General features: G+C 37.6%; 1 protein-coding gene across 2 annotated transcripts in view; it reads left to right on the plus strand.

Annotated features, from left to right (window-relative positions):
- The first annotated feature begins 13,380 nt into the window (after window positions 1–13,380).
- The window catches only part of pcgf1 (polycomb group ring finger 1), a 165,203-nt gene continuing 151,694 nt past the window's right edge, over window positions 13,381–26,889 (plus strand). Inside the window, exons 1-9 of one of the 2 annotated variants that reach the window (XM_062425532.1) lie at window positions 13,381–13,467; window positions 17,097–17,202; window positions 17,324–17,476; window positions 17,670–17,741; window positions 18,333–18,438; window positions 19,070–19,112; window positions 21,900–21,986; window positions 24,035–24,115; window positions 24,409–24,543. In XM_062425532.1, coding sequence (XP_062281516.1) covers window positions 13,381–13,467; window positions 17,097–17,202; window positions 17,324–17,476; window positions 17,670–17,741; window positions 18,333–18,438; window positions 19,070–19,112; window positions 21,900–21,986; window positions 24,035–24,115; window positions 24,409–24,459 — 786 coding nt within the window. In that variant the 3' untranslated portion in view covers window positions 24,460–24,543. Of the gene's footprint in view, window positions 13,468–17,096; window positions 17,203–17,323; window positions 17,477–17,669; window positions 17,742–18,332; window positions 18,439–19,069; window positions 19,113–21,899; window positions 21,999–24,034; window positions 24,116–24,408; window positions 24,544–26,889 lie in introns of those variants that run through there. The other variant, XM_062425534.1, reaches the window with a different exon arrangement.

A 26,889-nucleotide genomic window follows, 5' to 3' on the forward strand; every position in this document is an offset into this window, starting at 1 on the left:
TAATCTTCTATTCACATCCAGTTTCAAGTAGACTGCTGTATGCTTATTCGAGAAAATTTTTAATTCTTAATTATTGTCTTGAATTTTTAACACTATTTACTGAACAGAAAGCAACAAATGTCCATAAAATAGCGTTAAAGAGTTAAGGCCATATTCATTGATTTCTTTTTGGCCACTTGGGGGCAGCAACTACTGAAAATATAAAAATACACTACTGAAATACCACCTTATTGTGTGTTCAATGTGTGATTTACATATCCTGCAGACATAAAGCAATATTAGCATTAATATGGACTGCTTGTGATGACTGTACACATATAAGTACAATTTTATCTTTCTTTTTAGCTCTGTTTTGGTTTCCACCAACTTCTGACAGAAATATGTGGCTCTTACGATGCCAAAGTCTCCACTGTGTTCACCAGCTATGTTGTCTGCCTACAATTTGGTGCTGCGCTGGTGGTGAACAGGGATTTTATCCAAACCTTTTTGACTGAGAGTAATCAGACAGAACCAAACCAGTAAAGTTGTGGACCATAAAACCAAAACAATGAGCTGAACTACTGAACCACTAAAATGCTCTGTACTCTGTCTGCAGAGTTGGGTGATAATTCTCTGTGGGTTTCTACACTATGAGCAATCCCTTTCACATTACACGTAATGCATGATTCATCATTGATATAAAAATACTGATTAGTGCAGCTTTAAAATTATCCTGTCAATCCACTGAGAACTCCATGCAGATTAAATACAAGTGGTATATAGTGTATGTGGTGTATATTTTTAGTCAGCCACAGGCAAAGGATTGGTAGAATATAAAAATAAAAGGCACTTTCTTAATGACAAAATACACAAGGGAAAGCATATTGGCATTTTACCTTTAAAATCACATACTTTAAATATTACTGGGTTCAAAGAGGGTGACTGTATACAACAAAATGTTACTGAAAGAATCCCTTGTCCACTTATTTGACATGGAACAGCGTGCTTTAGTTCTCCTTTAATCATATCATATCTTTGATCCACCCACCTATTGGAAAATTAAAGACTCTAACTCACAAATTCTCCATTAGCTGGGAAATGTGTGCACTGGACTGGTTGTCCTTGCCAAACCTCCACCGTTACCAGCTGTGGCCAAACCTCGCAGCAGAGGAATACGACCAGACAATAGGTACATCCAGTCTGACTCCAGGTTAGAGGCTGGGTTCAATATCTGGCATCTTTTGATCTCTCTATCTTCCTGTGACAAACACAGTTTTAATATCAAATAAAGGAAAGAATTTATTTGATCATATAAAGGCACAGATGACACGCAACAAGGATCAGAGCAACCCAGGATGTTGTGATTATATGGTTGCATTTGAGCAAACGGAGCCAAATGCATTCTTTTAAAGATCATTATTATGGAGTTTCTGCTTGCAGAGACAGATAAGAGATGGGAACGATATGTGACAAACCCAAGGCATCATGGTTACAAAATATGTCCCTTAGAGAAGTGAGCTACCAAAACTGTCCCACCAGCCGCCCTTTTTTCTTTTTTCTTTTTAAATATCGTGCATTGAGCAGGAGGGAGTTCATGGCCTTGCTCAGAATCCAGACACAAAGATGTTGTTTGATATGGCAGATAATTACCAGGCCAGACAGTCATTTCTTTTATATAATTCAGTTCAATTCCTTGTTGAGTTGAGCACTAAAGCTTTATCTTACTTGTGCACTCTGCTAGCTGAAAGACATTGCAAAGTCTAAAATCAGCTATCTCTGGCTGCCAACTAAAAATATCGAAAGAAAAATGGACTTGTATTGTTGCTTATGGCTTATTGGGGGGGGGCTGGATGGTGTTGAAGGAGCTGGAGAAGCCGAAGAACATGACAACCAAAATGTGTGGGCTGTACTGAGATGTCTTCTTCCTTTTATTCCCAGTTGAAGTCTGAGTTTCTTTGGGTGTCTCTTCCCTTTTTATACAGTTTGCATTACATTTATGTAAAATAATGGATTATTAATTTAACTTCATAATGAGTGAGTTTGATTTTAAACATCCCAAACTGGAAAGCACAAAAATAGAAAGTAGAGATTAACCTGTGTATTTCATTATAAAGCAATACATTTAGTCAAATTACAGGTTATAGTTTAATGCTAACATCACAGCCACTGACAGTCCCTATTTTATATATTGCTCTAATGAAAACTATACAGCCATGTGTGCATCCACTGAAGCCACTTGATCGACATGAGTGACATGTCAGTTTCCACATCTCAACACTGAACAAACACGCAAAACCTGTGAGCTGCAAAAACGCTATCCCCCTTAATCTCTCAGCCTACATCACAGACCAGGAAGCAGCCAGTCAACCCCCAACCCAAAGCCAAGGGCAAGCAAGAGAGCACACCTTCGACTGTGGAGAGCAAACAGGGGAGAGGGGAGATCTATATTTCACAAAGCGGGACCCAGCACTCAGGGCTTGGCAAAAGTAAACAATAGCACTAGCAGGCCCATAATTGATGGCACCGTTCCTTTTTATACAGTAAATAGATGTCAAACAGTGGTGGAACGCAGCGACCAGATTCCAAAAGATTTGCAACACCCCAGGATTACAGAAGAATGCCTTCCTTTGATCTTGGACCACTTAGTCTTTGATTCCCTGTAATTACTCGAAGCAGCCGCTTTCTTCGGCGGGGCCTGAATGATGTATGGCCTTTAACAATTTCTTAATTTTGAGAGGAATTAGGGACTGAACTCTGGTTTGTGCACGTAATGGGGACCAAGACTTGATGTGACATTTCATGCACAAGATAGTTGTTTGTAGTTGGTTTTAAATTCTACAAAGGACATTTTTGTGTCTATTTAAAAAAAGAGGGATCTTTAAAATTCCATTAATAGCTTTTACTCTATTACCAACTAGCATGGAAGGAAAAAATCTGTCTGCAAAATATTTTCTTTTCAAAAAATGCCTGTAATCTGACCATCATATGTTTCTAATCCATCCAGGAATACTTCAAAAAGAATCGTATAACACAATCCATCAATTGAATGTAAAACTTCTAAATATTGCAGCTTTCATATAAGAATTAGTCAATCTAATTGGGGAAATATAACATGCTTGTTCATGGCATTTTATATTCATGGGATGATCATTACTGTTAAAGTACTTTTCGTGCATCATGCTTCCAAGAGGATGCAAAGTTTAGATAAACATATTTTTTTCATTTATTTACAGGCACATTGAAGATACATCATAGAATTGAATATTTCCAACATCAGCCTCTCACCCCAAAGAGCAACAAATAGCATGCACTTCCTTAACTAAGATTGTACCACAAATAAAAACGATTAGAATAATTTGGAAGAAAATCACATTACAAAATCTTTACATAGTGGTTTTAAATGTCTTTAAATGTCTCGAGGTATTTTTATGATTTTTATTTTAATAAAGGCATGTTAGTAAATACCATGTAAATGTTCATTCATTCCCATAAATACCCACAAGTACCCATAAATCATATCATGTGCGTGTTACGAGTGTGTTATGTAAACACAACACTCATCAGCTCTCATCCACTGTGTGTCAGTGAGAGTGAGCGTCAGCAAGACGACTCGTGCAGATAGCTCCGCTTCCTCCAGCAGCGAAAAGTGGCGACATGGGTTGGTGATCTCAGCAGTTGCATGCTACGGAAGAAGATAGGAAAGATAGATGAAAGACTGCCTGCATGTGAGCCTGGAAGAGAAGAAGATGAGACGAGGATGAAGTCTCCAAAACAATTCCATTATTGACACAGTAAGTGCAGGCAATAAGGGTCTTCTCTTCTGGGTCCTCATCAAAGTTCTTTATAGGAGGCCAAAAAGGAAATAATGCGCCAGAGAGCCTGAACCAAATCATTCTTGGGCATCAAAGGATTGCCATTATCTCATACACACACACACACACACACACACACACACACATACACACACACACACACACACACACACAAACTCACATCTTGGAGCAGTGTATGGCTTTGATGTGCATTTATCTGGATGGTGCAAGCTAGTCTTATTGGGCCACCATGTTTTAAAGTTTCGACCGAGTTAGAGTTGGTTGACTGATACCGATATTTATATAGACGGTATAAAATGTCCTCCAAACTAAACTACAAAATACGCTGTTGGTCCATGCACTCTAGAGCAACACATTTTCTGATCTGACACTCCCATCAGCAGGATTTTTATATTTGAGCTTAATAATTTGGTTCATGTGGCCAAGAGGTTCAAGAGACTTACTATATCATTGCAGTATCCTCAGCCATCCTCCATCCTCCATCGAGGGACCTTGTTGCATGTCGCTTCCCTCATTTCCTGTCCACTCTTCACTGTCTCCAAAGAAAACCTTTTTATTTATTTTTTTAAAGCCCCTAAATTGTAGTTTTGTGTGTCTTTATTGTTTGACCAAACTATATACCCTCATCTTCCAATTAATAAGCATTACCCCCATAATGTAATTACTCTCTAAGCCTCCGAAATAGCACTTAGACCATTTTGAGACATCAAATATTTCCAATCAAACCCAAATGTATGAAACTGGAGGTCACAGTTAGCAATTTAGATTAGTGGGTTTGCATTTCCTGTGGTGTTATTCTTTACATTTAGTGATTTATGTATATGTTCAGTGTCATGCATGTGATAGAACAGCATGACATACAAAACAGGAACCCGCTCATCAAATCATTCCTCTGTAGCACCAGTGATGGTCAAAAACCTAACAGGGTACCTTTAAATTATAACTGAATTTTGTATTGTCTATATGTCAATAGTTTCATATGAAAAATGAAATCTTCAAACAAAAGGTTCAAAGAAAAGAAAATGTAATTGAGAGTGTTTATTTTGTTGTTAAGGAGAAAGCTCCATCATAGTAGTAGATAATAGGGCTTTCCATTACTGGCAAACCAAGAGATATCGGGCTAACCCTGCGGGAAGTGGCCTGTAGCGGTAACTCTCTCCTAGCCTGCATCATTCTTTGGGATTTGGGCGACGCTTCCTCTCGGCTGACTTTGTTATCCCTTCACCCTTATTCTCTTAAATGCCCATGAAGATAAGATGGCTGCGTGATAAGAGAGCGTGCACCTCCCTGCACAAAGCAGATACAGTGGATGACAAGAGGAGCAAGTGTGTCTCAGCTCTTTGTGGGTCTTAAATTTCAAAGAGAACTCCATGTGGGCAGGAGGAATAGGGACTCTTGTGTGAATAGATTCAGTGAGCCCTGTGACATTTTAACCACGTCAGGTTATAGACGAACAATCAGGAAAATCTGAAGTAGAAAATTTATTGAAATGTTTTATCTTTACAAAAACCCTGTTTTATCTTTACAAAAAGAGTTTCTCTTATGCAACATACCCTGATCCAGAAATAATGTGATTTGCTTTTTGTTATGAGTGTGTGGATTATGAGCGCATGCAACCAATCACCTCATCATCTGTGTGTGTGTGAATGAGAGAGAGAGAGAGAGAGAGAGAGAGAGAGAGAGAGAGAGAGAGAGAGAGAGAGAGAGAGAGAGAGAGAGAGAGAGAGAGAGAGAGAGAGAGAGAGGGGGGCAAGAGTGTATACAGAGTGCTTCATTTCTACCACTTGCTCGTTAGGTCTCAGGATTCACTTCACATTTCCACAGATAGGATTCAAATTATTTTCTTATGATTTTACAATGACTTTACACAACATTTCTGTTATTTTACAATTAAAGGCTTCATGTTTCATGCTCTTCCAGGAAAGTCACAGCCCTTAGATAATCCTGAAATAACCAAGAAAGTTATCACGGCTCACTGCATTTTGTGTGAATTTGTGTGCATCTGACACACACACACACACACACACACACACACACACACACACACACACACACACACACACACACACACACACACACACACACACACACACACACACACACACACACACACACACACACATAGTGCAGGCCTGAGCACACAGATACACTCTCCACAAAGCTGCACACACGTACACACACGTGAATGATGAAAATTCAATAGATGTCAGACAAAGCTCTATTGTGCCCCATTAATAAGATTTAATACGGAGCTTTATTTTTCTCTGACACTGGCAGGCCAACTTGTTCTTATTGGCAAACCCTTCTTATCTCAGCATCTTCCAATCGTGTCATTCATTATTTGGCCTCTAGCTTGTCTGAACTGACGACTACAGATTTCAAAGCGTCTCGACTCTTACTGACAGTTAAAATGTGAAAGCCGTAGTTTTGTTTCAAGTATGAAATGAAAAGTATTTGTTATGACAAGGTATTTTATTATAACAACAACAAAACGCAAACAAGTGCCAAATCTCTCTGTTCATCTTTAAAAATACAAAAATTATTTGCATGTTTTCTCCAGAGCAGTGGGCACGTGCAACAACTGCTGATGTCAAAGTCATCCAATGTATCCAATTAAACAAGTAAGCAGGAAAGCACACACACACACATACACACACACACACACACACACACACACACACACACACACACACACACACACACACACACACACACACACACACACACACACACACACACACACACACACACACACACACACAAAACCTTCCTCATTAGTTCATACTCTTATACAAAGATCAATACACTACAATGGAATAAAACCTGCAGGACATTTTCACACTAATAAAGAGAGACATAAACGTGTTGTGCTGCTTTGACACTGTAATATTACCATAGTTGGATATTCTCTTTACTGCTTGTTGCTTTGCCTAGTCTATCCATCAGTCCTTGTTCAGCTTGAACTGTAGGTGACTGCTGTTGTTGCATGATTTTGCTTATGTGCTTTGTATTAGATGCACTTGTTTCAACTGATTTTATATTGTTTCAAGATGCATCTTTAATACAGAAGATCAAAATCGGTGCAATTGTTTTAGCCCCATTACCACACTCCATTTATTTTTGCGTCATATGATCCATTTGATCTTGTTTTTGTGTGTGTGGTTGATGAATGTGCACTGTATTGTCTTTTGCCGTGCTCCTTTATTAATGGTCTTTGTGAGAAATGCTATTTCATTTTTTAGTTTTAGGGTGCTTTGAACATTGCTTCAGAACAATAGATGGAAATAAGCCATCTAAACTAAATCATTGACCGTTTTTGTGTTGATCAATTGGGATTGTTGCTGCCAAATAAACTAATAAGTGAAAAATAAATGAACTTGATTCAGTTGTCACACATCAGTAGAACACACAGAGCAGTATATGTTGAATTTATACGGAATAATGTTATGTATAGCTATCTGTCTCTTGTATCTTTTATTCTTTACACTGTTTGTGACTTGTATGGAGTATGCCAATGCGTAATGCACAATTCTGCAACTCTGTCAGCATGTCCTGGCTTTCTCTAGAGACAAATTCCTGTGCATGTTTTGTTGCATGTTTTTTTGCAGCATTTCAGTTCATTCAGATTGGGATATTGGGAAATTGGGTTTTGTGCCAGGGGGAGGCCTAAGGGCTTGCCCTACATCATTCATTATGCCCTTGCCCATCAAGGAGCACAAGCTGTACTGCTCTGGAGTCATTCCAAGAGGGCTCTCGTCATTAGCTTGCCACTTGGCGGCCAATTGCTGGAGCAAAGGAGACAAAAGCTGCAGTCCACCCCTGCATGCTCTGATTGCTCTGAGAGAGAGGGAGAGAGAGGGAGAGAGAGAGAGAGGGGAGAGAGAGAGAGAGGGGGGGGGAGAGAGAGGGGGGGGGAGAGAGGGGGGGGGGGAGAGAGAGAGAGAGAGAGAGAGAGAGAGAGAGAGAGAGAGAGAGAGAGAGAGAGAGAGAGAGAGGGGATTGGGGCCTCCCTTTTGGCATAGCAGAATGTAGATTTTCATTGCAGGGTGGTTGTTTGGTTGGTTTTGGCACAGGATTTCCAGGACAGGGGTAAATGGGGTCTCTATCATCTCTGTGAGTTTTCGGTTTATTCAGATCCCTGCAATTTGAAGCAGTTTTTTTATGCATGATTTCATTAGGCGGAGTGATAGTTACAATCAAGCCTGAGGACAGACACAGAGAAGAAATTTGTTATCCATTCACACATTTTTTTTTCATTCTGTCACTTTTACTCAATGAAAAATAATCCTCAAATTCTTCATAATAGCACCGTCTTTGTAGTCCTGGCAGGTGTTTGATCCAACAGATAAAACTAATAATTTCCAATAAAAGTGAAGGACGGGAGAAATAATTGGCAGATTTGTAGACACTCCAAGAAAATAGAGGTTCTATTGTCCAAATTTTGACATGAAGTAATGACAATAAATGAAAGGCTTGGATCCGACTTGATCCTCTCCCTTCTCGCTGGCTCTTTTGCCTCTTCACTCACTCTCTCCCGACCAGTGGATTTTGCCGTGCTGTGATTCTCTTGCGCCTCCAGGCCCTCAGGTTATTTGGATATTGCGTGGAGTCAAAGCCCTGTCAATCAGATAAGCAGTGACCTCGCAGACCCAGCAGATAAGACGTTACATGGCAAGAGGAAATGGCAGACAGCAGGGGACACAAGGCCCGACTATGAAGGCTCGGTGAAGCGAGACTGATCACAACGGCTCTTCAAACTCAAAAAGGCTGCCAAGAATGGAAATATAGTGCTTGTGCCTTTCCTATTTTCCAATTTATATTGACTGAATTAGATTTTGATCTTGACGGCAAGCACTTGTCTGTACTTCAGACATCTGAAGAAGAAAAAAAAATTCTAAGTGTTAAACATGTTACAAGTTTTCCCTCCTAAAAAGATAAGATCTATTGTTGTCAAGAATTAATTATGCTTTCTAGATATTTGCATTTTCATACACTTTGATTTTGAACTGTGGTTACAGTTTTTTAATTGTATATGAAAGAAATGGCCTAATCTAAACAAAAACTGTATCAATTATGAGTTTTAATTAGCACTGATAGACACCCGTAAACAAAGCATTCATGCCAGATTTAACAGTCTCAATAAATGGCTTGCACATCGTCATTTCAGCAGTTACAGACTCACTGAGGTGGTAGGAACAAGACAAACTTGCCAGTCAATCCGTTACACTGGGAAATTACAAAAGGATGAATGGAGCGCAAGTCTTTGTTTAGGACGGCAGCTTTTGGGTGGTCCACAGGTTGGAAGCCCTCTGGGAGGGATCAAGGGGACCACCGCGTATAATACCAATATGTCGACCTGTTGAAACAGGGTAAACCGTAATTCAGATGCAACTCAGCCACACCAAGCATACATTTTCTTTCCCCATTTGAAAATTAATTTTTCCAGTAAGCTTTTATGTTTCATTTTTGAAAAAAATAAACTGATTCTAGCCCAGTAAAAGTCTGATATATATTTCATATAAATGCATATGACATCTCACCACTGAAAAAACCTATGTAAATATCAAAAACATTACAATACAATACAAACTGCTGATTTAAATAACTTTGTCCCAAATACATGAGCCACATGATTATCTAGGGAAATATTTGTGGAGGCCACACACTTTCATTTTAACACTGTGACTCATATTCACACACATATTAAGGTTTGGGAGCTGCCCAGGACAACCGCGGTCTTCTACTGGTGGCCGCGGAGCCGACGGTTGCTTTTCTCAAGGGCCTCACCATGGTTGTTGTTGAGGGAGGGGAGAGAAGTCTGGGGGTTCTCCTGTGAGTGAAAGGTTTGTTAATGCAAGCATAGAGCCATTTAAACCCAGTTTAACCACTTAAAAAAATCATGACATGAAGTTTTCCAACCTACTGTAACTGACATTATTCCTCAGTGTGTACCGTGTGAACTGAGAGATGCATCTTCTCTAAGGGAGACAAATACATTTTTACAGTGTAGGCTATCTGAATTTGGCACTAATATTTAGCTTTTTTATTACATTTTTCTTGTTATTTGATTTAGTTGCTGTTTTGTTTGTTGCAACTTTGTTATAGGGTTATTTGTTCAGCTCTTAGTGCACTTTACATTGATACTATACATTACTGATGAGATTTTAATGAGATACGCATCATGGTATTGGACATAATTTACCAAACCTAATAGGATTGCGTGCAGTGGCAAGAGCAGCCCACCTTTCATGATGCCTGAGTACTGTAGGTCTATGGATGTCAAAGGATTCAGGTTACAAGTCCCTCCTAGTTCTGTGTGTTGGACTGAACACCAGTCTAACAATGTTTTTTCCCACTGCAGATGTACTACTACATTTTATCCTTTATCTTTGAAACACTTTTAGGTTTAGTTGTTACACTGAGGGTTAGGATGTGCTATCTTAGCACACTCTCATCTAGCCCCTATGTTATGCACATGGCTCAAATACAGCAGTGTTTCAACACCATTTCAAACATAATTCTAATCTGGGCCAGTGCCAACTATATTTGCACATTATCAGGAAGCTTCTAACATAATAAATATTGCATGTACAGTCATACATATACTGTACATGCAAGCCTATGTGATCCTACTGAGGATAGACATACATATGCAGTCAAATAAACATGAGGAAAGATTTGTCAATTAACAAAACAAATGCCAGATTTTGACTAGTTTGAGACACAGAAGCTTTATTTAAGCCTTGGAGCAAGATGTTGGTGGTTAATTCACCAGTTTTAATGCCATCTGTTTTTTAACACATACATAAAACCCTGAGTGCATGAATGACTGAATGACACTGCTTTATGTGGCTCTAAATAGATATCAGCAGCCAACCAACTGCTGCAAACAGTTGACTGAAGTGTGTGCCTGTAGTGCCCTCTATTGCCTCTAAAAGAGACCAACATGTGGTTGGACACAGATCTAATCCTAAACCTGCTCTGCTTTTCTGAAAAAATGAATTGTTTTACAATGCTAGACATAAATAGTGTCTTAATACACTTAAAAAATACATTTATCTTGTTTTCCTTTTCTACATAAAACACTTTGAACTGCATTTGAAACTATTACAGGCAGCTTGCAGTAGTGGAAAGTAACTAAGTACATTTACTCAAATACTGTAATTGAGTACAAATTTTAGGTACCTGCAATTTACTTATTTCCATGTTATGCTACTTTGCACTTTCACTCCACTATATTTATTTGACAGCTTTAGTAAAGCTAATATATTTCTTTTTATAATGTATTATGCACATTGTGTGAAATGTGTTTTATAAATAAAGTTTATTATTAATGTTGCTTTTGTTATTTTTGTTGTTGTTGTTGTTGTTGTTTTAAACAACATATGACACATTGATAGTATATGATGCAGTACCAGTAATCTACCCAAAGTATCTAAAAGTGGCTCCACATTGATTCATTTTAACATTAAAATGCTCTTACATGTATTTGTTAGTGACAGAAATAATGTAAAGTAGGCTAATATAATAATATAAATATATTTTTCATGTTTGGGACCCCTAAACTGACAAGAATTAGACCACAGATTTAATAAGATTTTGCCCCTGGATCCCCATATGATAAGATTTTTGCTTTTAATGTTTTCTTAGAGAAAGTGTAGGAAACCCATCACCAAAATAGTCATATATATTCTGTCACTGTGTTACTTATGGATGGAATTATAGTGAAAATAAATGATTCCCCTTTTTACTGGGGAACCCCTTGATCCCTTTCACGAATCCCTGTGGCTCCCAGGACCCCACTTTAAGAACCTTTTGAGTATGTTTTACTTGTAATAAAATATTGTGCACAGTATATATTATACAGTGCATATGTTTTACTTGTGTTAAGGATCTAAACCAGGGGAGTGAAACATGCGGCCCGTGGGCCAGAAAAGCCCCTCCAAGGAGTCCAATCCGACCCACTGGATAAGTTTAAAAAGTATGAAAAATGCAGAAAAGTTGAGCCTTCTGATCTTCTCGTGGACATCTAGCTTGAGAGTCATCAATAAAAAGGAAAACTGTGTTCCAGGTTCACAAATAAACACTTTAATGACACTGAAACAGGCAGCTGCTCAGGATTTGACTCCTAATATTGATGCACTTGTGAAGGCTGACAGGCTTGAGGAGCCGATTTCATAAAAAAAGCTGCACAGGCTGTTTATCAGTTTGAAGTGGTTTAATATAGTTAAGTTAGGTTATTATGCAATGGTTTTACTGGTTCAGCCCACTTGATATTAAATTGAGCTGTATGTGTCCCTTAAACTAAAATGAGTTTGACACCCCTGATCACATCACAACACAGTGCTCGAGCTCTGATTTGGAAGTGAGATGGGTGATGTGAAAAGGAAATTGGCCAATACCTATAGTTTTGCTAAAAATGTGTTATTAAATCGCAAACTGAGTGTAAAGCAGTGAGTTGTGTTTACAGTTTTGCTTTTTTTTTTAATGAACTTTGTATTTTATTTATTCATTTAATTATTTACTTTTAGCTGCTTTTATTTATTTGGTTTTATTTAGTCTCTGGTGTTTCCTTACTGCAAATTGCTGAGAGTAAGATAGCGCTTCAGTGGCCTTCTTTCAAGTGTGTATGCATGTGTTATGTGTGAGAGAAAGTGTGTGTGTGGCTTTTGGTTTTCGCTTCTGCTTTTATTGTGTAAAGCATTTTGTGCTACATTTTATTGTATGAAAAGTGCTATATAAATAAAATCTGATTGATTGATTGATTGATTGATTGAGTGATTGAGTGATTGATTGATTATACTATTACAAACTGAGTGTAAAGCAGAGAATGTGGACTCAGTTTGGCACAATTGGTAAATGCATTGGCTAGTGTTAGTGGTTTCAAAGATAGTGCTTCAAGATAAGATAAGATATTCCTTTATTAGTGCCACAATGGGGAAATTTGCATTGTTACTGCAGCAAGTGGACAGCAAAATAGAATATAAGAGCAGCAATAAGAAAACAATAAAGAACAATAAATAATAAGTACAAAAACAATACGAACAATGATGGTAAAAATATGTAATAAAAATAATAATGACATTATTTACAAGAGTAATATTGGTATTGAGTGGTAATATACCAGAGGTGGTATTCTTATTGCACAGATTAAAGTGAAATAAAAAAATAAAAAAAAACTGTAATGATCTAACACTTCTTCCACCACTGTTGATATGGACAGTCAGCTGGAGATGATTGATTATACTATTACAAACTGAGTGTAAAGCAGAGAATGTGCACTCAGTTTGGCACAATTGGAGTTAAAGTATTACAGAAGAAGTATTATGAGTGATGTAGTTAAAGTTAAATGCATTGGCTACAAGTGTTAATGATTTCAAAGATTGTGCTTCAAGAATCACTATTAGTATTTAAACATTCAGAAAAAAACTGCAAGGATCTAAACACTTCTTCCATCACTGTTGATATGGACAGTCAGCTGGAGAAGCCTCTCAAACATTAGCCCGCCTCCTTTAACTTGCACAAATTCAACTTCCGGTTTACCCGGAAGTAAGCATAACTCCCAAAGATGGCGGAGCAAGGTCCGATGGCCATAGCGATGCGGCTACGAAATCAGCTACAGTCCGTCTACAAACTGGACCCGCTGAGAAATGAGGTGAGTGGCCGTGTTGTACGAGCCCGCCCGCACCGGGCTGGGAGCAGACGGGGAGTGAAACGGCGGTAAAGACGATTTAAAGACGCGGGTGAAACGTGAGATGGTTGTCGTCTCCGCGGCGCTGATGGAGAGCGATGCTGGAGAGGACAGTACACGCATGCGTACTAGGCGGGAGTCCACCCCGTGTTGTTCTGCTTTAACAGCGGAGCAACGTGCTGAAATCCCGTTAACCGACTGCTCTCTAGCCGAGTTTTAGGGTAATATATATCCCGCTATATTAATCACTTCAACCAGGACTTCACTTGTAGTTCAACAGCTACGCTACTCAGCTGGGACGGTGCTCCGGTGTTATGTCGAAATGTGTTCCCCCGTCGAAATCTGTTCCCCCCCCCTTTTTATCCATAACCCCAATCAGTTGTCATCTGAGATGCCCAAGTAACCAAAGCTTACTTTAACCCCCCGAAAAATATACCCCGTAATCATAACCTAACTCTAACTTCGGATGTTGTTCTTTGAGAAACGCATTTTTTAAAAAGGAGGGGGACATTAATTGAGAGGGGTAACGGACTTCGACACACTGGGTTAACCTTATTATTATTATTATTATTATCCTCTTTAAACATTTACTTAAGTTTAATTAATCTCGTATAACGTTTCTTTTAATGTGAGAAAGAAAACGTAACGTGTAAGTTGGCAGTGTCTTGTGGTTTTTACCCTTCAGCGTTGGTTGAGTCTGGCTCAGGTGTCTCAAACAAGCTATTAAAAAAGACTAAATCTCATACAAATAAGTGAAATGTGAATGCTTCTTGTTGGCAATTCCATTCAGGTTACTTTATGTAAGAAAAAAAAAGGAGAAGACTTGAAGTTGACAGCTCTGGCTATGGTGTTCAACAAAAGCCGTTGCAAATGCTATTGCAGCTAAATATTGGCAATAATTGATCCCAGTCGTCCCAAAATCAGATTTGAACCCTGCTCTGTCAAAACGTCCCTGTCCGTTCACAAGTTGGCCTAGTTTTTGTAAGATAATTATTTTGGTAGGAAAAACTTGATTACATCCTTCCCCTCCACATAGAGGTCAAAGGTCAGGCTCAGATATTAAGCAGCAGTACCTCCAGGGCTTACATTTCTCAGGCATAGAGCAGCTTTAAATTCATACAATACAAAGTTCAACACATTGTACGCATTTACTCCTGGATAACTTTTCAGGCTCACAAATCTTTTTCTTGCTTTAATCCCTGCACCTCTGGAGCAGGTGTAGATCGTGCTCCAAGGCACTTGGGCAGGTGCAATCCTTTGTTGATATGGCTCTAAAACCCAGGCCATGAATGTTTTTTTGTTCCTTTTATTGTTTTATTTAAATGGAACAACTGCCAGACACAAGAACAGTTTCTTCTCTTCAGACTTATAAACTGTATAAAATCAGTATAACATCATCCATCCAATATTGTACACATGCATATACTGTACGTAACCACTTACTACTTACTATTTATACAAAGTAACTTATTAAATTAACCATCCAATATTTATCTTTGCCCTTTTTGCACTACTTATATCCTTTTTTACAGTCTATGGAAACTGTTTGACCTTTATATATGTTATTATCCATTTTTTGTTTCTATATCCACTTTCTTTTTTACCTACTGGCTTGTAGTGATAGTCTGTTCAGCATGTTGTTCTTGTTTTTGGCTGTATGTTCATGTATATCTTCCTGAACATTGTTGTGTGTAAGTACATCGAGAGCCACTAGTAACTGGAGTGACGTTCCTTGTATGAGTAAACACACCTGGCCAATAAAGCCGATTCTGATTCTGACAATTAAGCTAAATGTCGACACATAATAGCCCCTGATTAGGCTTTTAAATTGAGTTTGAAACTTAAACTAACTACATACAGATTACATACAGAACAGATAAAACGGACTGTGTGCATTTTTATATACTTACAAGCATACAACATACTTTATTAGGAACACCTGTGTAATTTAATGCAATCTGATGCAACAGCTGTGCTATAAATTCTACTTTTACAAAGTACATTTTCAGTTTTTGTTTACATTGTCATAAAGGTGATACTACTTAGTGTTTATTGTTGAGGTCATAGTGGGTGGTTGTACAGTGGAATGCTTTATATTGAAAAGTGTTCCTAATATTTTGTTCACCTACTACGAGCTCTAATCAACATAAAATAGAATTATCACCTTTCTGACTGTCAATCTCTAAAAATGTATAAGCTTAGTAAAAGTTGAATTTATGGCAGAGCTGTTGTATTAGATTGCATTAGATAGCACAGGTGTTCCTAATAAAGTGCTTGTCTACAGAGCATGAAAGTGTATGTGAGTGGATCCATAAAAAGGCAAGTTTAGCACCTTTTTTCCTGCAGATTCATTTATGAAGTTATGATTATGTTTCCTCGGTTCTTGATTTGATTGATTTTGTTTTTGACCATGTAAAGCACTTTGTGTTACACTACGATGTATGAAAAGTGCTATACAAATTAAATTTGATTGATGGATTGATTGATTTTTAACAACAAGACAAAGTGTTTTATTTCAGACATACAATGGAAAGAATACAAGATGTAAAATTAACGCGAGGCAATGTTAAAAAGACACACATTCCTTATAGTACTTTGGGAAATGCTGAAGTACATCTTAGTCATACTGGTGAATCATCAGTGCTGATAAGGTTCATACATCAACCGGTTGTTTTGTGTACAAAGAGACTAATCTGTCAAATTAAGTTTAATATCATCATGGAGTTTGGCTGCTTGTCCAGTTTGCCTCAGAAGTAGCAAAAATGTCAAGTAGTTTTACCTTTTGAATTTAGAGGAAGAGAAGAAGCTCTCCTGATACATAAAAAGAAATGTTCAGATGAGTGTGTGGGTAGGAGGGTGGGAAGCAGTGCAGTGCGGAGAACGTGTGGTTTGTCAGCTGTGTAAATGAAGATTAAAGGTCACGAGTCATTCTTGACCTTTCTGTGATACATTATTGAGCGATCACTTACAAACACTTTATAAGGTGGACCAGATCCCGCTGCCTTCTTCATTGAGCCCGAACCTGCACAGGTGTCAGCGTGTGACCCCTGTGTGACCCCTGTGTGACCCGCCCACATACAACCGTGTGTTATCATGATACCAACAGTCCTTAACCCTTACATATTGTTCAGGGTCAAATTTGACCAATTTTTTCCATTTAAGAGCTTTAAAAACACCATATACACATCTCTTTTCAGCTTTTCCTAATGTGACCCAAAGTATGAAACATGGGAACTAAAATGAATCATTTTTTACATTTTTGTGCAGCTGATACACATTTATAGACTTGCTTTATAACAAAAAAAAATCAAAATAGTGATTGTGAATGTTTTAATAAAACATTTATTAACGACTGGGGTATTTATGAATGTGAATTGTATGAAGACTAATTATGAGTCAGAAAATGAACAGTATGTAAGGGTTAATTAGTTACAACTCAGCAAGTTCAATTGGCTGAAAGACACCATTGGATACACTCACTTACTCTAGCAAAAGCAGAAAATTAAGCTTTTAGAAGTTTAGAATATTCTGTTTAAAAAATGAAAACAACTTTTAAAAACATATAAAACATAAGACTTTGTTCATCCTTACAGGAGGAGGTCAAGTTGAAGATCAAGGACCTGAACGAACATATTGTCTGCTACCTTTGTGCGGGCTACTTCATAGATGCCACAACGATTACAGAGTGTTTGCATACCTGTGAGTTTCAGCTGAGCTCAACAATATTATATTTTTTCTTCCTATGTAATGAACTGTTGTACAAATGTCTCTCTGTCACCAGGCTAATGCAAATTAAATGTCTTTCTTTTCTTCTTCACAGTCTGCAAAAGCTGCATTGTCAAATATCTGCAAACAAGCAAATATTGTCCAATGTGCAACATAAAAATACATGAAACACAGCCTTTACTCAACCTCAAACTGGATCGAGTGATGCAAGACATTGTCTACAAACTGGTGCCTGGACTACAAGAAAGTAAGTCAGTGTTAAGAACAGTTAAGTACCCATTAGAGGCGGTATTAATGTCAGCTGCTTGTGAAATTCAGAGCTGAAGAGAAACAGAAGAAGAATAAAATATTGCCTTAACAGCAGTACAATTGTTAAATTTTTGTCAGTTTCTGTCATGTATTAATGAATTATTATTATGTCTATTTTCACGTTTGAACAGGTGAAGATAAAAGAATAAAGGAATTTTATCAGTCACGCGGCCTAGAAAGAGTTATCCAGCCTGCTGGGGACGGTAAGTCTTAAAGTTACAGTTTTCCCTGCCTGTGATGAAGTTTTAGATTTAAGACAGAATTTATGATGCATGTTTTTCATTTTATCTGACATCTTTGGTGCTAAACTTTCATTGCATCGAGTTTTTGTACTACAACTCAAATAAAGGACTTATTTATTTAGTTATTTATTTATTTTGGCTTAGGACCCAAGTAAACTTTATTATCTTTATTTCCATCCTGCCATGTGCTTTCAGTCTACTGACAAACTGAAGCAAAATAGATGCTATTAAACAAATTGGTTAAACTCCTTGTATTGATTGGAGCTCTACTGGAATCGAGGATGTTCCGAGATGTCTAATCCATGATGATTTTTTTCTTTTTCTTTTGTTGATTCGAGACAACCTGGAAATTCAAAATATACCACCTCTTATAAAAGGAGCAAGAAAACTAGATTCTGAAATACATCAATTTCACTGTGTTACCCGTCACATATTGTGGTGGGGTTTTTTTGTGCATGGATTCGGATTACCTGTCAGACTCAAACTGCATCTGTATTATAGTAAGATGATGATGTCCACTCTCATTTGAAAATCTTTTTTTCCTCTCACTAGATGCTATGCCAGATGCGACAGGTTTACCGTACACAAGCTTCGACCACTCCAAAGCCCACTTCTACAGATATGATGAGCAGGTTTCGCTGTGTTTAGAAAGGTTAAGGTAGGTGGGACTGTTTTCTCTAAGCGATCTGTGTGTATATTTGATAGATGAATCCATGTTTTAGGCAAAAGTAAACAAGTCGCAATTACCGTGGTTCCACTGTGTGTATCATTGTAATGCACGTTAACTTTTCACTTTTTAAGTACTTCAGCTAAAAAGGTGTCCAAGGAATTGTGCAGAATCTATTACAGGTTGAAAATACAATCACCAAATGTCATTAAAAGAGAGGTTACAGTCTACAAACCTTTTCAAATAAAAGTATTCCAGTTATAACGGGCAGCTAGTAGTTTTTTCTGTCCTGTATATTATCAGTTGTTCCAAAAATATGTTTCAACTTCAGAAAAATCCCAAAGCAAAAGTCACAAGCCTCTGCACCATGAAATCAATTTTACTTTGATTAGTCTCCATTAAATCCTCATGTTTTGTTCACCTTCTCAATGACATGTGGACAAAGGACTGCTAAAGATAGAGCACAGAGCGCCATGTCTTGCTGCCTTTCCTGTACAAAATTCGCCTTTTACAATGTTGTGCATTTCCAATTTTTATTAAATGATGCATTTCTTCTACTGGCCTATTTTAAATGACACACTTATAAATGTTGTCTTTTGTCTCTTCTCTTCTATCTGTTCAGTTCATCACTTGCTGGAAAAGATAAGACGAAACTTACCCTCCAGGTAAGTCACATAAGCCAAAGACTCGTAGATGAATCTTTCATTGTATTTCAGTAAAAGTCTGTGTATTTATAGAAATAATCGAGCTGGTTATGGATGCTTTCAAAGAACTTGTCTCACAGATTTTCACAACCGTGGAAACATGTCTCCAGGGTGCATTTTTTTGAATCCATAACAAGTAATTTTCCACCCTTAACTGAGTGACATCTGCAGCAACAGCAGAAATCATCACACAGAGCCGGTTACTCTGGCCTCTGATGAATCCTCACAGACAGACGGGATAAGTCATGTCCCTTTTTATTTATGTTGCACCAAATCAGTTGTCTCTGGGTATTTTTCACATAGAGGAGGATTAGACTGTACTCTTTAATTTACAGTAACCCAACATTACCCCATGAGCAAGAACTCAGCGACAGGGGCAAGGAAAAACTCTGCTTTGACAGGAAGAAACCTCAAGCAGAACGGGCTCTAGGTGGGAGGCCATCTGTCTTGACTGGTTGGGTTGAGAAAGAAAGTGGAGAGAGGCACAGAGAAGCCCAGCAACAACAAAAAATAACTAATGAAAATAAAGTATAATAAGTACAGCAGTGATCCATATAATCCTTCTCAAGTTCCCTACCCAAACCACTGTGTTCTCAGTTGTAGGAGATTTACTGAGGAGTGTTGCAGTGTTTTCACTGACATCTTAAAGCTAGAGGGCCAAGATGTAGACTTGGTGTTTGTAGTGTTTAGTGCTGACTTGTAGGACTTACAGAGCACTGAATTCATGTTCAAAGCAGGCCTGGATTAACTGGTCTCAACGAATACTTCACAGTCTTTGTTTGACATAGTTTAGGGAACCAAACACTTAAAATACTTATAATTAAGTTGTAACTCTCTAAATAATAAACAGACACTTCCCCTATGAATTATAAACTGACAGAACTTGCAGTTTTTTGTGGCAAACTGCTCAAATCTAGAAATAAGGACAATTATAAAACAATTTCATGTGAACGTATTTGCAGTTTTAATGATGACACTGATGTCAGAAGTTTCCTTAGCGATGAATGGCATCATACTGATTTTTGCATGAGATTGTACAGTAAATCCGTTCATGTACTGTTTCCTCGTGCGTGTACATGCACACTTTACCTCTTTGCTATTTAAATGTGAAGGCATTTCAAACACTGCTCACAAAGCAACTCCAAAACCCACTAAACTGAAAAAAATGCCTACTTAATCAGTTGTTCCGGAGGTTTTCCCTTATGTGGCAGGATCCTCTTGACAGGCTCATTTATCGAAAGACAGGCGTGTTTAACAAGGGAAATGGGATTGCGTAAGGTCCTGATTGGGCTAAATCAAGACTTTAACAAAGATTATTGAGGGAAGAACTTAACCAAAACCCATATCATATACAAATCCACTTAGCTTATACACACTTTACCCAACCGGCATCTTTACACCTGCTGCAAGGACTTTGATTGACCAGCAGAGGGCGACCTTGTTTAACACATCTATTTGTGGTCCTGATAGATTTTATAAAGGTCTGAATCAAGTCAGCATTACAACATTTGGCTTTAAATATGTTTTTCATTGCAAATTGTGAAAAGGACAACTTCCTTAGTCATTTTAGGATATATTTCTAATGCAGAAAGAGGGTTAGTGCTTTTTATATAGTCATAAATTACTGTGAGGATATTTGAAACGTGTACAAAGTCACACGCGAACATAGTTGTGAATTTTGAGGTTCAGCATTGTGAATTTGTGACTAATTAAAGCATATGGATATCATCATCCATCTTCACCTTTTTCAACTATTTAAAATGTTGTTTATTGTTGTATCTAATGTTATATGATATGAGTGAGAAAATGCCATCACCTGCTCTGAGCTTCATTGGTAACATTCCTGGCTCCTGATATACAGTCGTGCTTCACTTTGACCACTGCTTGAACTAATAAAATAGATAATGACCTGGATCTGAATTTACTCTTAACCTTTGTTACAGTGCTCTTTTCCCCCTCTGCGTGTCCAATCACAATCCACAGTTTTCCCTGAAGTGGAAACTTAGTAAAAGGAACTTCTGCATCCCCTTCTATAATAAATAAAATATTACTTTTCACTGCTTTTTTAGAGGGAAAAGGGGAAATTTAGCTCGATAACTTGAGAGTATGTTATAAGTCAGTTGGGACCGGAAAAGGTCCAGCAGTAACCTAGGATTTTGGTCACTGTAAATCTAATTGTAGCAGGAGTATGCCACACCCTGTCAATATGCTGTGCTTTTCTTATTTGCTCAATGTTTTTAGTGATTTTTTATTGCAGTTTGTGACATTGAAAGTTGGAAGGACATATGAAAAAAAAAAAAAAGATATTTTAATGCTTAAATTTAAAACAGCAGCTGCCTTTACTTCTACTGTTACAAGCTAAACTAATGAGACATTTATAACTGGCAGACTTTTTATTTTATCTGAAACAGCAAAACTGTCAGTCTGTATCTCTGAACAAGAAGTTACTTTTAGCTACTTTTATACTGCGCAAGTTAACGGCACATCCAAATACTGAAATGAGTTGTGTTTTCCATGCAGCAGTAGCCTGTTAAATGATGGATTAGTCTGGGCTCCTTAAACGGCAATATAATTTAAACCCAACCAGAAACAAGAACTTTCTCTAACCAAGGTCCCTGGTGGCCAGAGGGGTTGGAGCAGGGAACAAACCTGTACGGCCGCTCATGATTTATAAGAACTGTCTTTGGTTTGAAGTGTCTTAATCATACAACACATGTGAACTTAACTGTTTGACCGTTTTCTTTGCAGCAGAAGTTTGTGCGCTGTTCTGTCCGAGCGGAAGTGAGACACCTACGGAAAGTGCTTTGTCATCGGCTAAACGTGGAAAAACACCAGGTGAGTCACTAAATCTTTTGATTGCGTTAAATTAGACTAAACAGTGCTCATTATATCAAAGTAATCCACACTTTTGTCTTTCGTTAAAGAGGACGAACGATCTAACGGTGGGTGAAACGTATAATCCACTCCCTCAAAAAAGACATACGTCAGTGAAACCACATTGTACGAAAAGTTTTATAAGAAAGTTGAACTACATTTCCAATGATTGTACATTCGCTATTGTTTTGGTTTTTTAAACATCCATTTACTATCGTTAAATTGTAGGTTGGTTTGGGAGCAGTGTGTTTCTCCAGACAATTCCTATAGCATCCATAAAAAGTCTGCAGATGTTCATTCAGGTTTTATCAGGCCTTATCAGCTAAAATTTCCCAAATATGATGTATGGTAGAAAGATATTATCTGTCAACACTTCCCACTCAGTGTGCTCAGTGTTCAAAGATACAACAGCTATGGAAAATCAGCAGATTACCCTCTTATATCAGGTGTTGGGACACCATGTTTTTGTCAACTCTTAAAGTACAATTTTCATGTAATTGCCAACATATTAACCTAGGTGACCTGCAGGTAACCATAGCAACATGGATGCTTTATGCTAGATAATCAGCTGACTGGTGAAATGAATCTAACCAGCTCACTGTAAATGAAATTGGAAAAAACTGGATGATGGTTTGAAGACACTCTAACTTTCTTTTCTTGATTAGTGGTTATACTTTAAAGTCGTGCTTCATACGCTCCCAAGTATTATTGTTTTGTGTCGCAGAGTTTCCCTCCGAATTTTAAGAGACTTTGGTGGTTGGACCTCAGTCTGATCCTCTAGGGGAGGTCTGGCTTTTTTGTACATTTTGTAAATTTTTAAGTCAAATGCATAATTCTGGTGCACTCGAAGGGCAAAATGAAGAGGTTATATCAACATTGTTGTGCATTATAATTAGTAATTTAACTACTGGTTGTATAGGTATGAATGGTGATGACAGCAATAAGGTCACACCCACAAAGCATGGGAGAGAAAATGTACTAGTTCGTAAATGTTTCAAACAAACCATCAAAAAAGACTAATGTTCACATTGCTGCTCTGAAACAAAGACAACAGAAGTGATTATCCAAGTTTAACTAGTTCATTAGTTAGGAACTTATTCAATACTCTTCGATTTTGACATTTTTTAGTAAATATCTTTTTCTACATTGTTTCAAGTTTGCATTGTGTTTCTTCAAATAACTAAACTACAAAAAGTGGCACAAATTAGACTATGGCGGGACACCAGACTATACAATTAAACGGAAATGCTGTGTTGTTGCTGGCATAGTGTTGGCTGAAATTACTCAATCAAAAATCTAAAAGATGGAATTTAACCATTTTCTAAACAATGTTTTAGAGATTTAAATTCCTGCCACCCTAAAAACATTCATTGGGCAGAATCAGAGGCCTCATTTACACCTGGTATCGTGATGTGATCTGTATCTGGATACATAATCTGGGTAATGACGTCCGGTCTATGGGTCTTTGTGTTAGCATTCACCTGGTATTAAAATCTCATTATCGCAATTGTGCCTGCACTGTAATCAGATCTTTATATACAAATTAGCTAGGTGGGGCTGGCGGACTCGTCAACAAACACGGTGCATCCCAGGTCAGGAAGCGACCTTCCTTCTCAATGCTGCGGATGGACGTCATTACTTTTTTGCAATGGAACATTTAAACCACCGCTAATACTCGAACCTGATCACTCCTAATGTAGTCTGGCTGATCCCGTCGCATTCCGATTCCAGTGCGGTCATCGTCCATTTACAGCTCGTATTAACATCCATTTTCTCTTATCTGATTGGCTGACGCCTAATGACTATGAGAATGTAATCCACAGTTAACAGACTTGTCTATCAGCCACATTACTCTGGCCATCGGCTCGGCAGGGAATTAAATGAAAATGTAATCGAGACAAATTTCAGTATTTGTGATCCCTCATCCCGTATTTTACTAACAGCAAGCAGGTTTCACGGATGTTCCTTTTAGATTTCCCTTCACATTTGTTTCTTTGGTCTCTCCGTAGGTCCAGATGTTATTTAATAATGAGTCTCTTCCCGATCACATGACCATGAAACGGTTATGGCTATTACACTGGTTTGGAAAGGTACGGTACAGCCAATGTCATGCATCCCCCTTGCTGTTTTTATATTCAGAAAATGAGGAAAAAGTGAATTGATGATGTATCACTAGATGGTATTTGTATTAATTTCTACACCATTTCAAATAAGCTTTAAAGCCAATGATGGTTTAAACATTTATAGCACAATGTTGGATTTGACATATTAAAGTGAGAGAATTAACTTGTAACTAATTATTATGTAAGATGTTAAAAGGCAAACATACTTAACTTTAAATGTTTTCATCCCATATATTATTTTTGTTCTGTTTCCCCTCCAGGCCCAACCGTTAGTCCTTCACTACACCATCAAGGACAAAAGGACCAGATAGGATTTGTTTTCAGTCTGAGGACAGCTGTACATATTTTGTACAATACATATTCTATTTTAATAGTGTTTGTGTACATATACTTATTTTCCGTGTTTTGTATTTTTGAAAATAAATTTGAAATTGGAAAAATAATAGTTTGTATTGTTTACTAAAGGTCCGGCATGCTTTTAATGTATGTACAGATATGCAGAAATATTTAAACACCACGTTATGAAAGTTTATATAGATGCTGGATGGAGTGATCCTCCCTTCTGGACAGGTTTGTAATATTAACACATCCTTATCTTTATTTCCTAGTTTTCACTTAAGCAGTTTTAATCAAGTGAACTCAATTTTAATACCTCATTAGTTTTCTTATACTTTGGATATCTTGCATAACACAAGCTTTACAGAGAACAATGAAATGATTGCTTTTCATGACAAGCTATTTTTGTAACATTATGTAGTGTGATTAATGATGCCTTTTAATAACGCAGTGACTTAGCAACAGAAAGTGCCATTTATTTTCATGTGGAGTATTTTTAAATTCATGTTGAGGAAAAATGTATGAACTAAAGTAAAGATTACACTTTAGGCATCTTGATTGGAAACATAGGTGCCAGACTATTTAACACATGGTAAGGAAAATGATGTCAGTTTTACCCCGTACAGTTTGGGGAAAAAAATGATCTGAAGCATACAAGCAACCCTCCAACATGATGTCATGGTCTTAATTCGCTTCCAGGGTGCTAAATCTACTAAAACTACTCACTCGGAACAAAATATGTTGAGTTTTTGCTTCTCCATCACGTTTTTGTCATCAATGTCTTGGAGTTGTTCATGTTTTATTGTTTCCTTTTAGTGTCACCAATCAAAACTGTAGGTGAAAACTCTTCAAATTGATGTGAATTAAGTAAAACTATAAATCACCAACTTTTTTTAACTTTTGGCTACAGTTATAGTCCTGACCTTTGGAGAATAGGTCTGTATCAGCTTTTGACATGTGGATACAGCATTGTTTCCCCTTCCTAATAAACAAAACTGTTCCCACTCTGTCAGGTTGCACAGAGCTTGTGACTGAACCATAATTTTAAAACCTTAACACAAAATATGAACTCTGATGTGGCCAGTTATTGTTATTTTGAAGCCATTTTAAATCCACCTTAAGCTTTGTGAGAGGTTGTTGTCTTGTTGATAAATGAATCTTGTCCCAAGATGCAGTACTTATGCAGTCAGTTGTAGGTTTGCTCCAGGATTTGTAAATCAAGTATTCTTCTTATAGTTTTTGTGTGTTTTGTTAGATTCATCTTAGCATTTGGGGGTTTATTTTGTGTCCCTTTTTTTACTTAAAAACTATCTGGATGATTTTTCTTCTTCTTTTTGATTTAAGCAGCATAGTTGCCATCCCAACATCCAAACCCAACTAAGCCAACTGGCATTCCACCGAGTCTTTTAAATGTTTATGTGACATACTAACTGTGGTGATATTTTATAGCACTTTTTAGAAGCTTGCGAGAAAAAGCTGTGCGTGAAGAATTTATGTTCAGTCTGCGCTATAAAGTCTTGACAAGAATTGATACTTTTGACTGTGTTCAAGCTTTCTGAAATCAAAAATGTGCCGTTCAGACCCGCAAGCTCTTAATCTTTGCAGGATTTCACTGACCACTGTCTCTGTCTGTAACCGGCTCTGTGTGTGTGTGTGTGTGTGTGTGTGTTCTTTTTGTTGTTTCAGGGATTAGAAATGAAGCCCTCTGCTCTGTCACTAGGTGGCACACTTGGAGCTTTTACAGGCATCAGGGGCAGGAGGTGAGCTTTAATGTGTGTGATCTTGTCCAGAGTGAAAGGAAAGACTCTGATAACCTGACACTGGCTGATAATATAAACAAGCCTTGTATCTTATTCTGTCTCTACTTTTTCTAAGTGGACCGCACCACAGCAGCAGCAGCCAGAACATTTCAGCAGCACTTTACAGAGTTGCACTAGCAGCTTCTTGAATATCGTATGGACAAAATACTTCGGTGTAATGCAGTAAATGTGCTGAATGAATGTGTGTAATTGAGACAGCATTGTGCGGGTAAAGCTGGTCTGTGTAGTTATTTGACTGGCATATAAAGATAAATGTTACTACTTGGTGTTTATGTGTCTTTTAAAGGTCAAAAGTGAGAAATAAGAGTTTAGATTTCATAGTGACAGTGACTACGTCTTCATCAAGGGCAGAAGAGGTTTGCATTTCAGTACAGAGGTCAGTAACATGGAATAAGGCAGCTGTAAACAAAGGTTTAAATGACAGTGTGGTGTTTTTAAGATTTCAAAAATACAAATTTGGCTTTTTCTGATGAGATTTTTTTCTTTTTTTGTATTTTTTGTATAACATCTTGGATAGTCTTTCAAAATGGCATAAAAGCTCAAATCTCACACATTGACAGAAGTGAATTACACACACACACTAAT

The sequence above is a fragment of the Scomber scombrus genome, chromosome 9, assembly GCF_963691925.1.
Source record: "Scomber scombrus chromosome 9, fScoSco1.1, whole genome shotgun sequence".
Taxonomy (NCBI): Eukaryota; Metazoa; Chordata; class Actinopteri; order Scombriformes; family Scombridae; genus Scomber; species Scomber scombrus.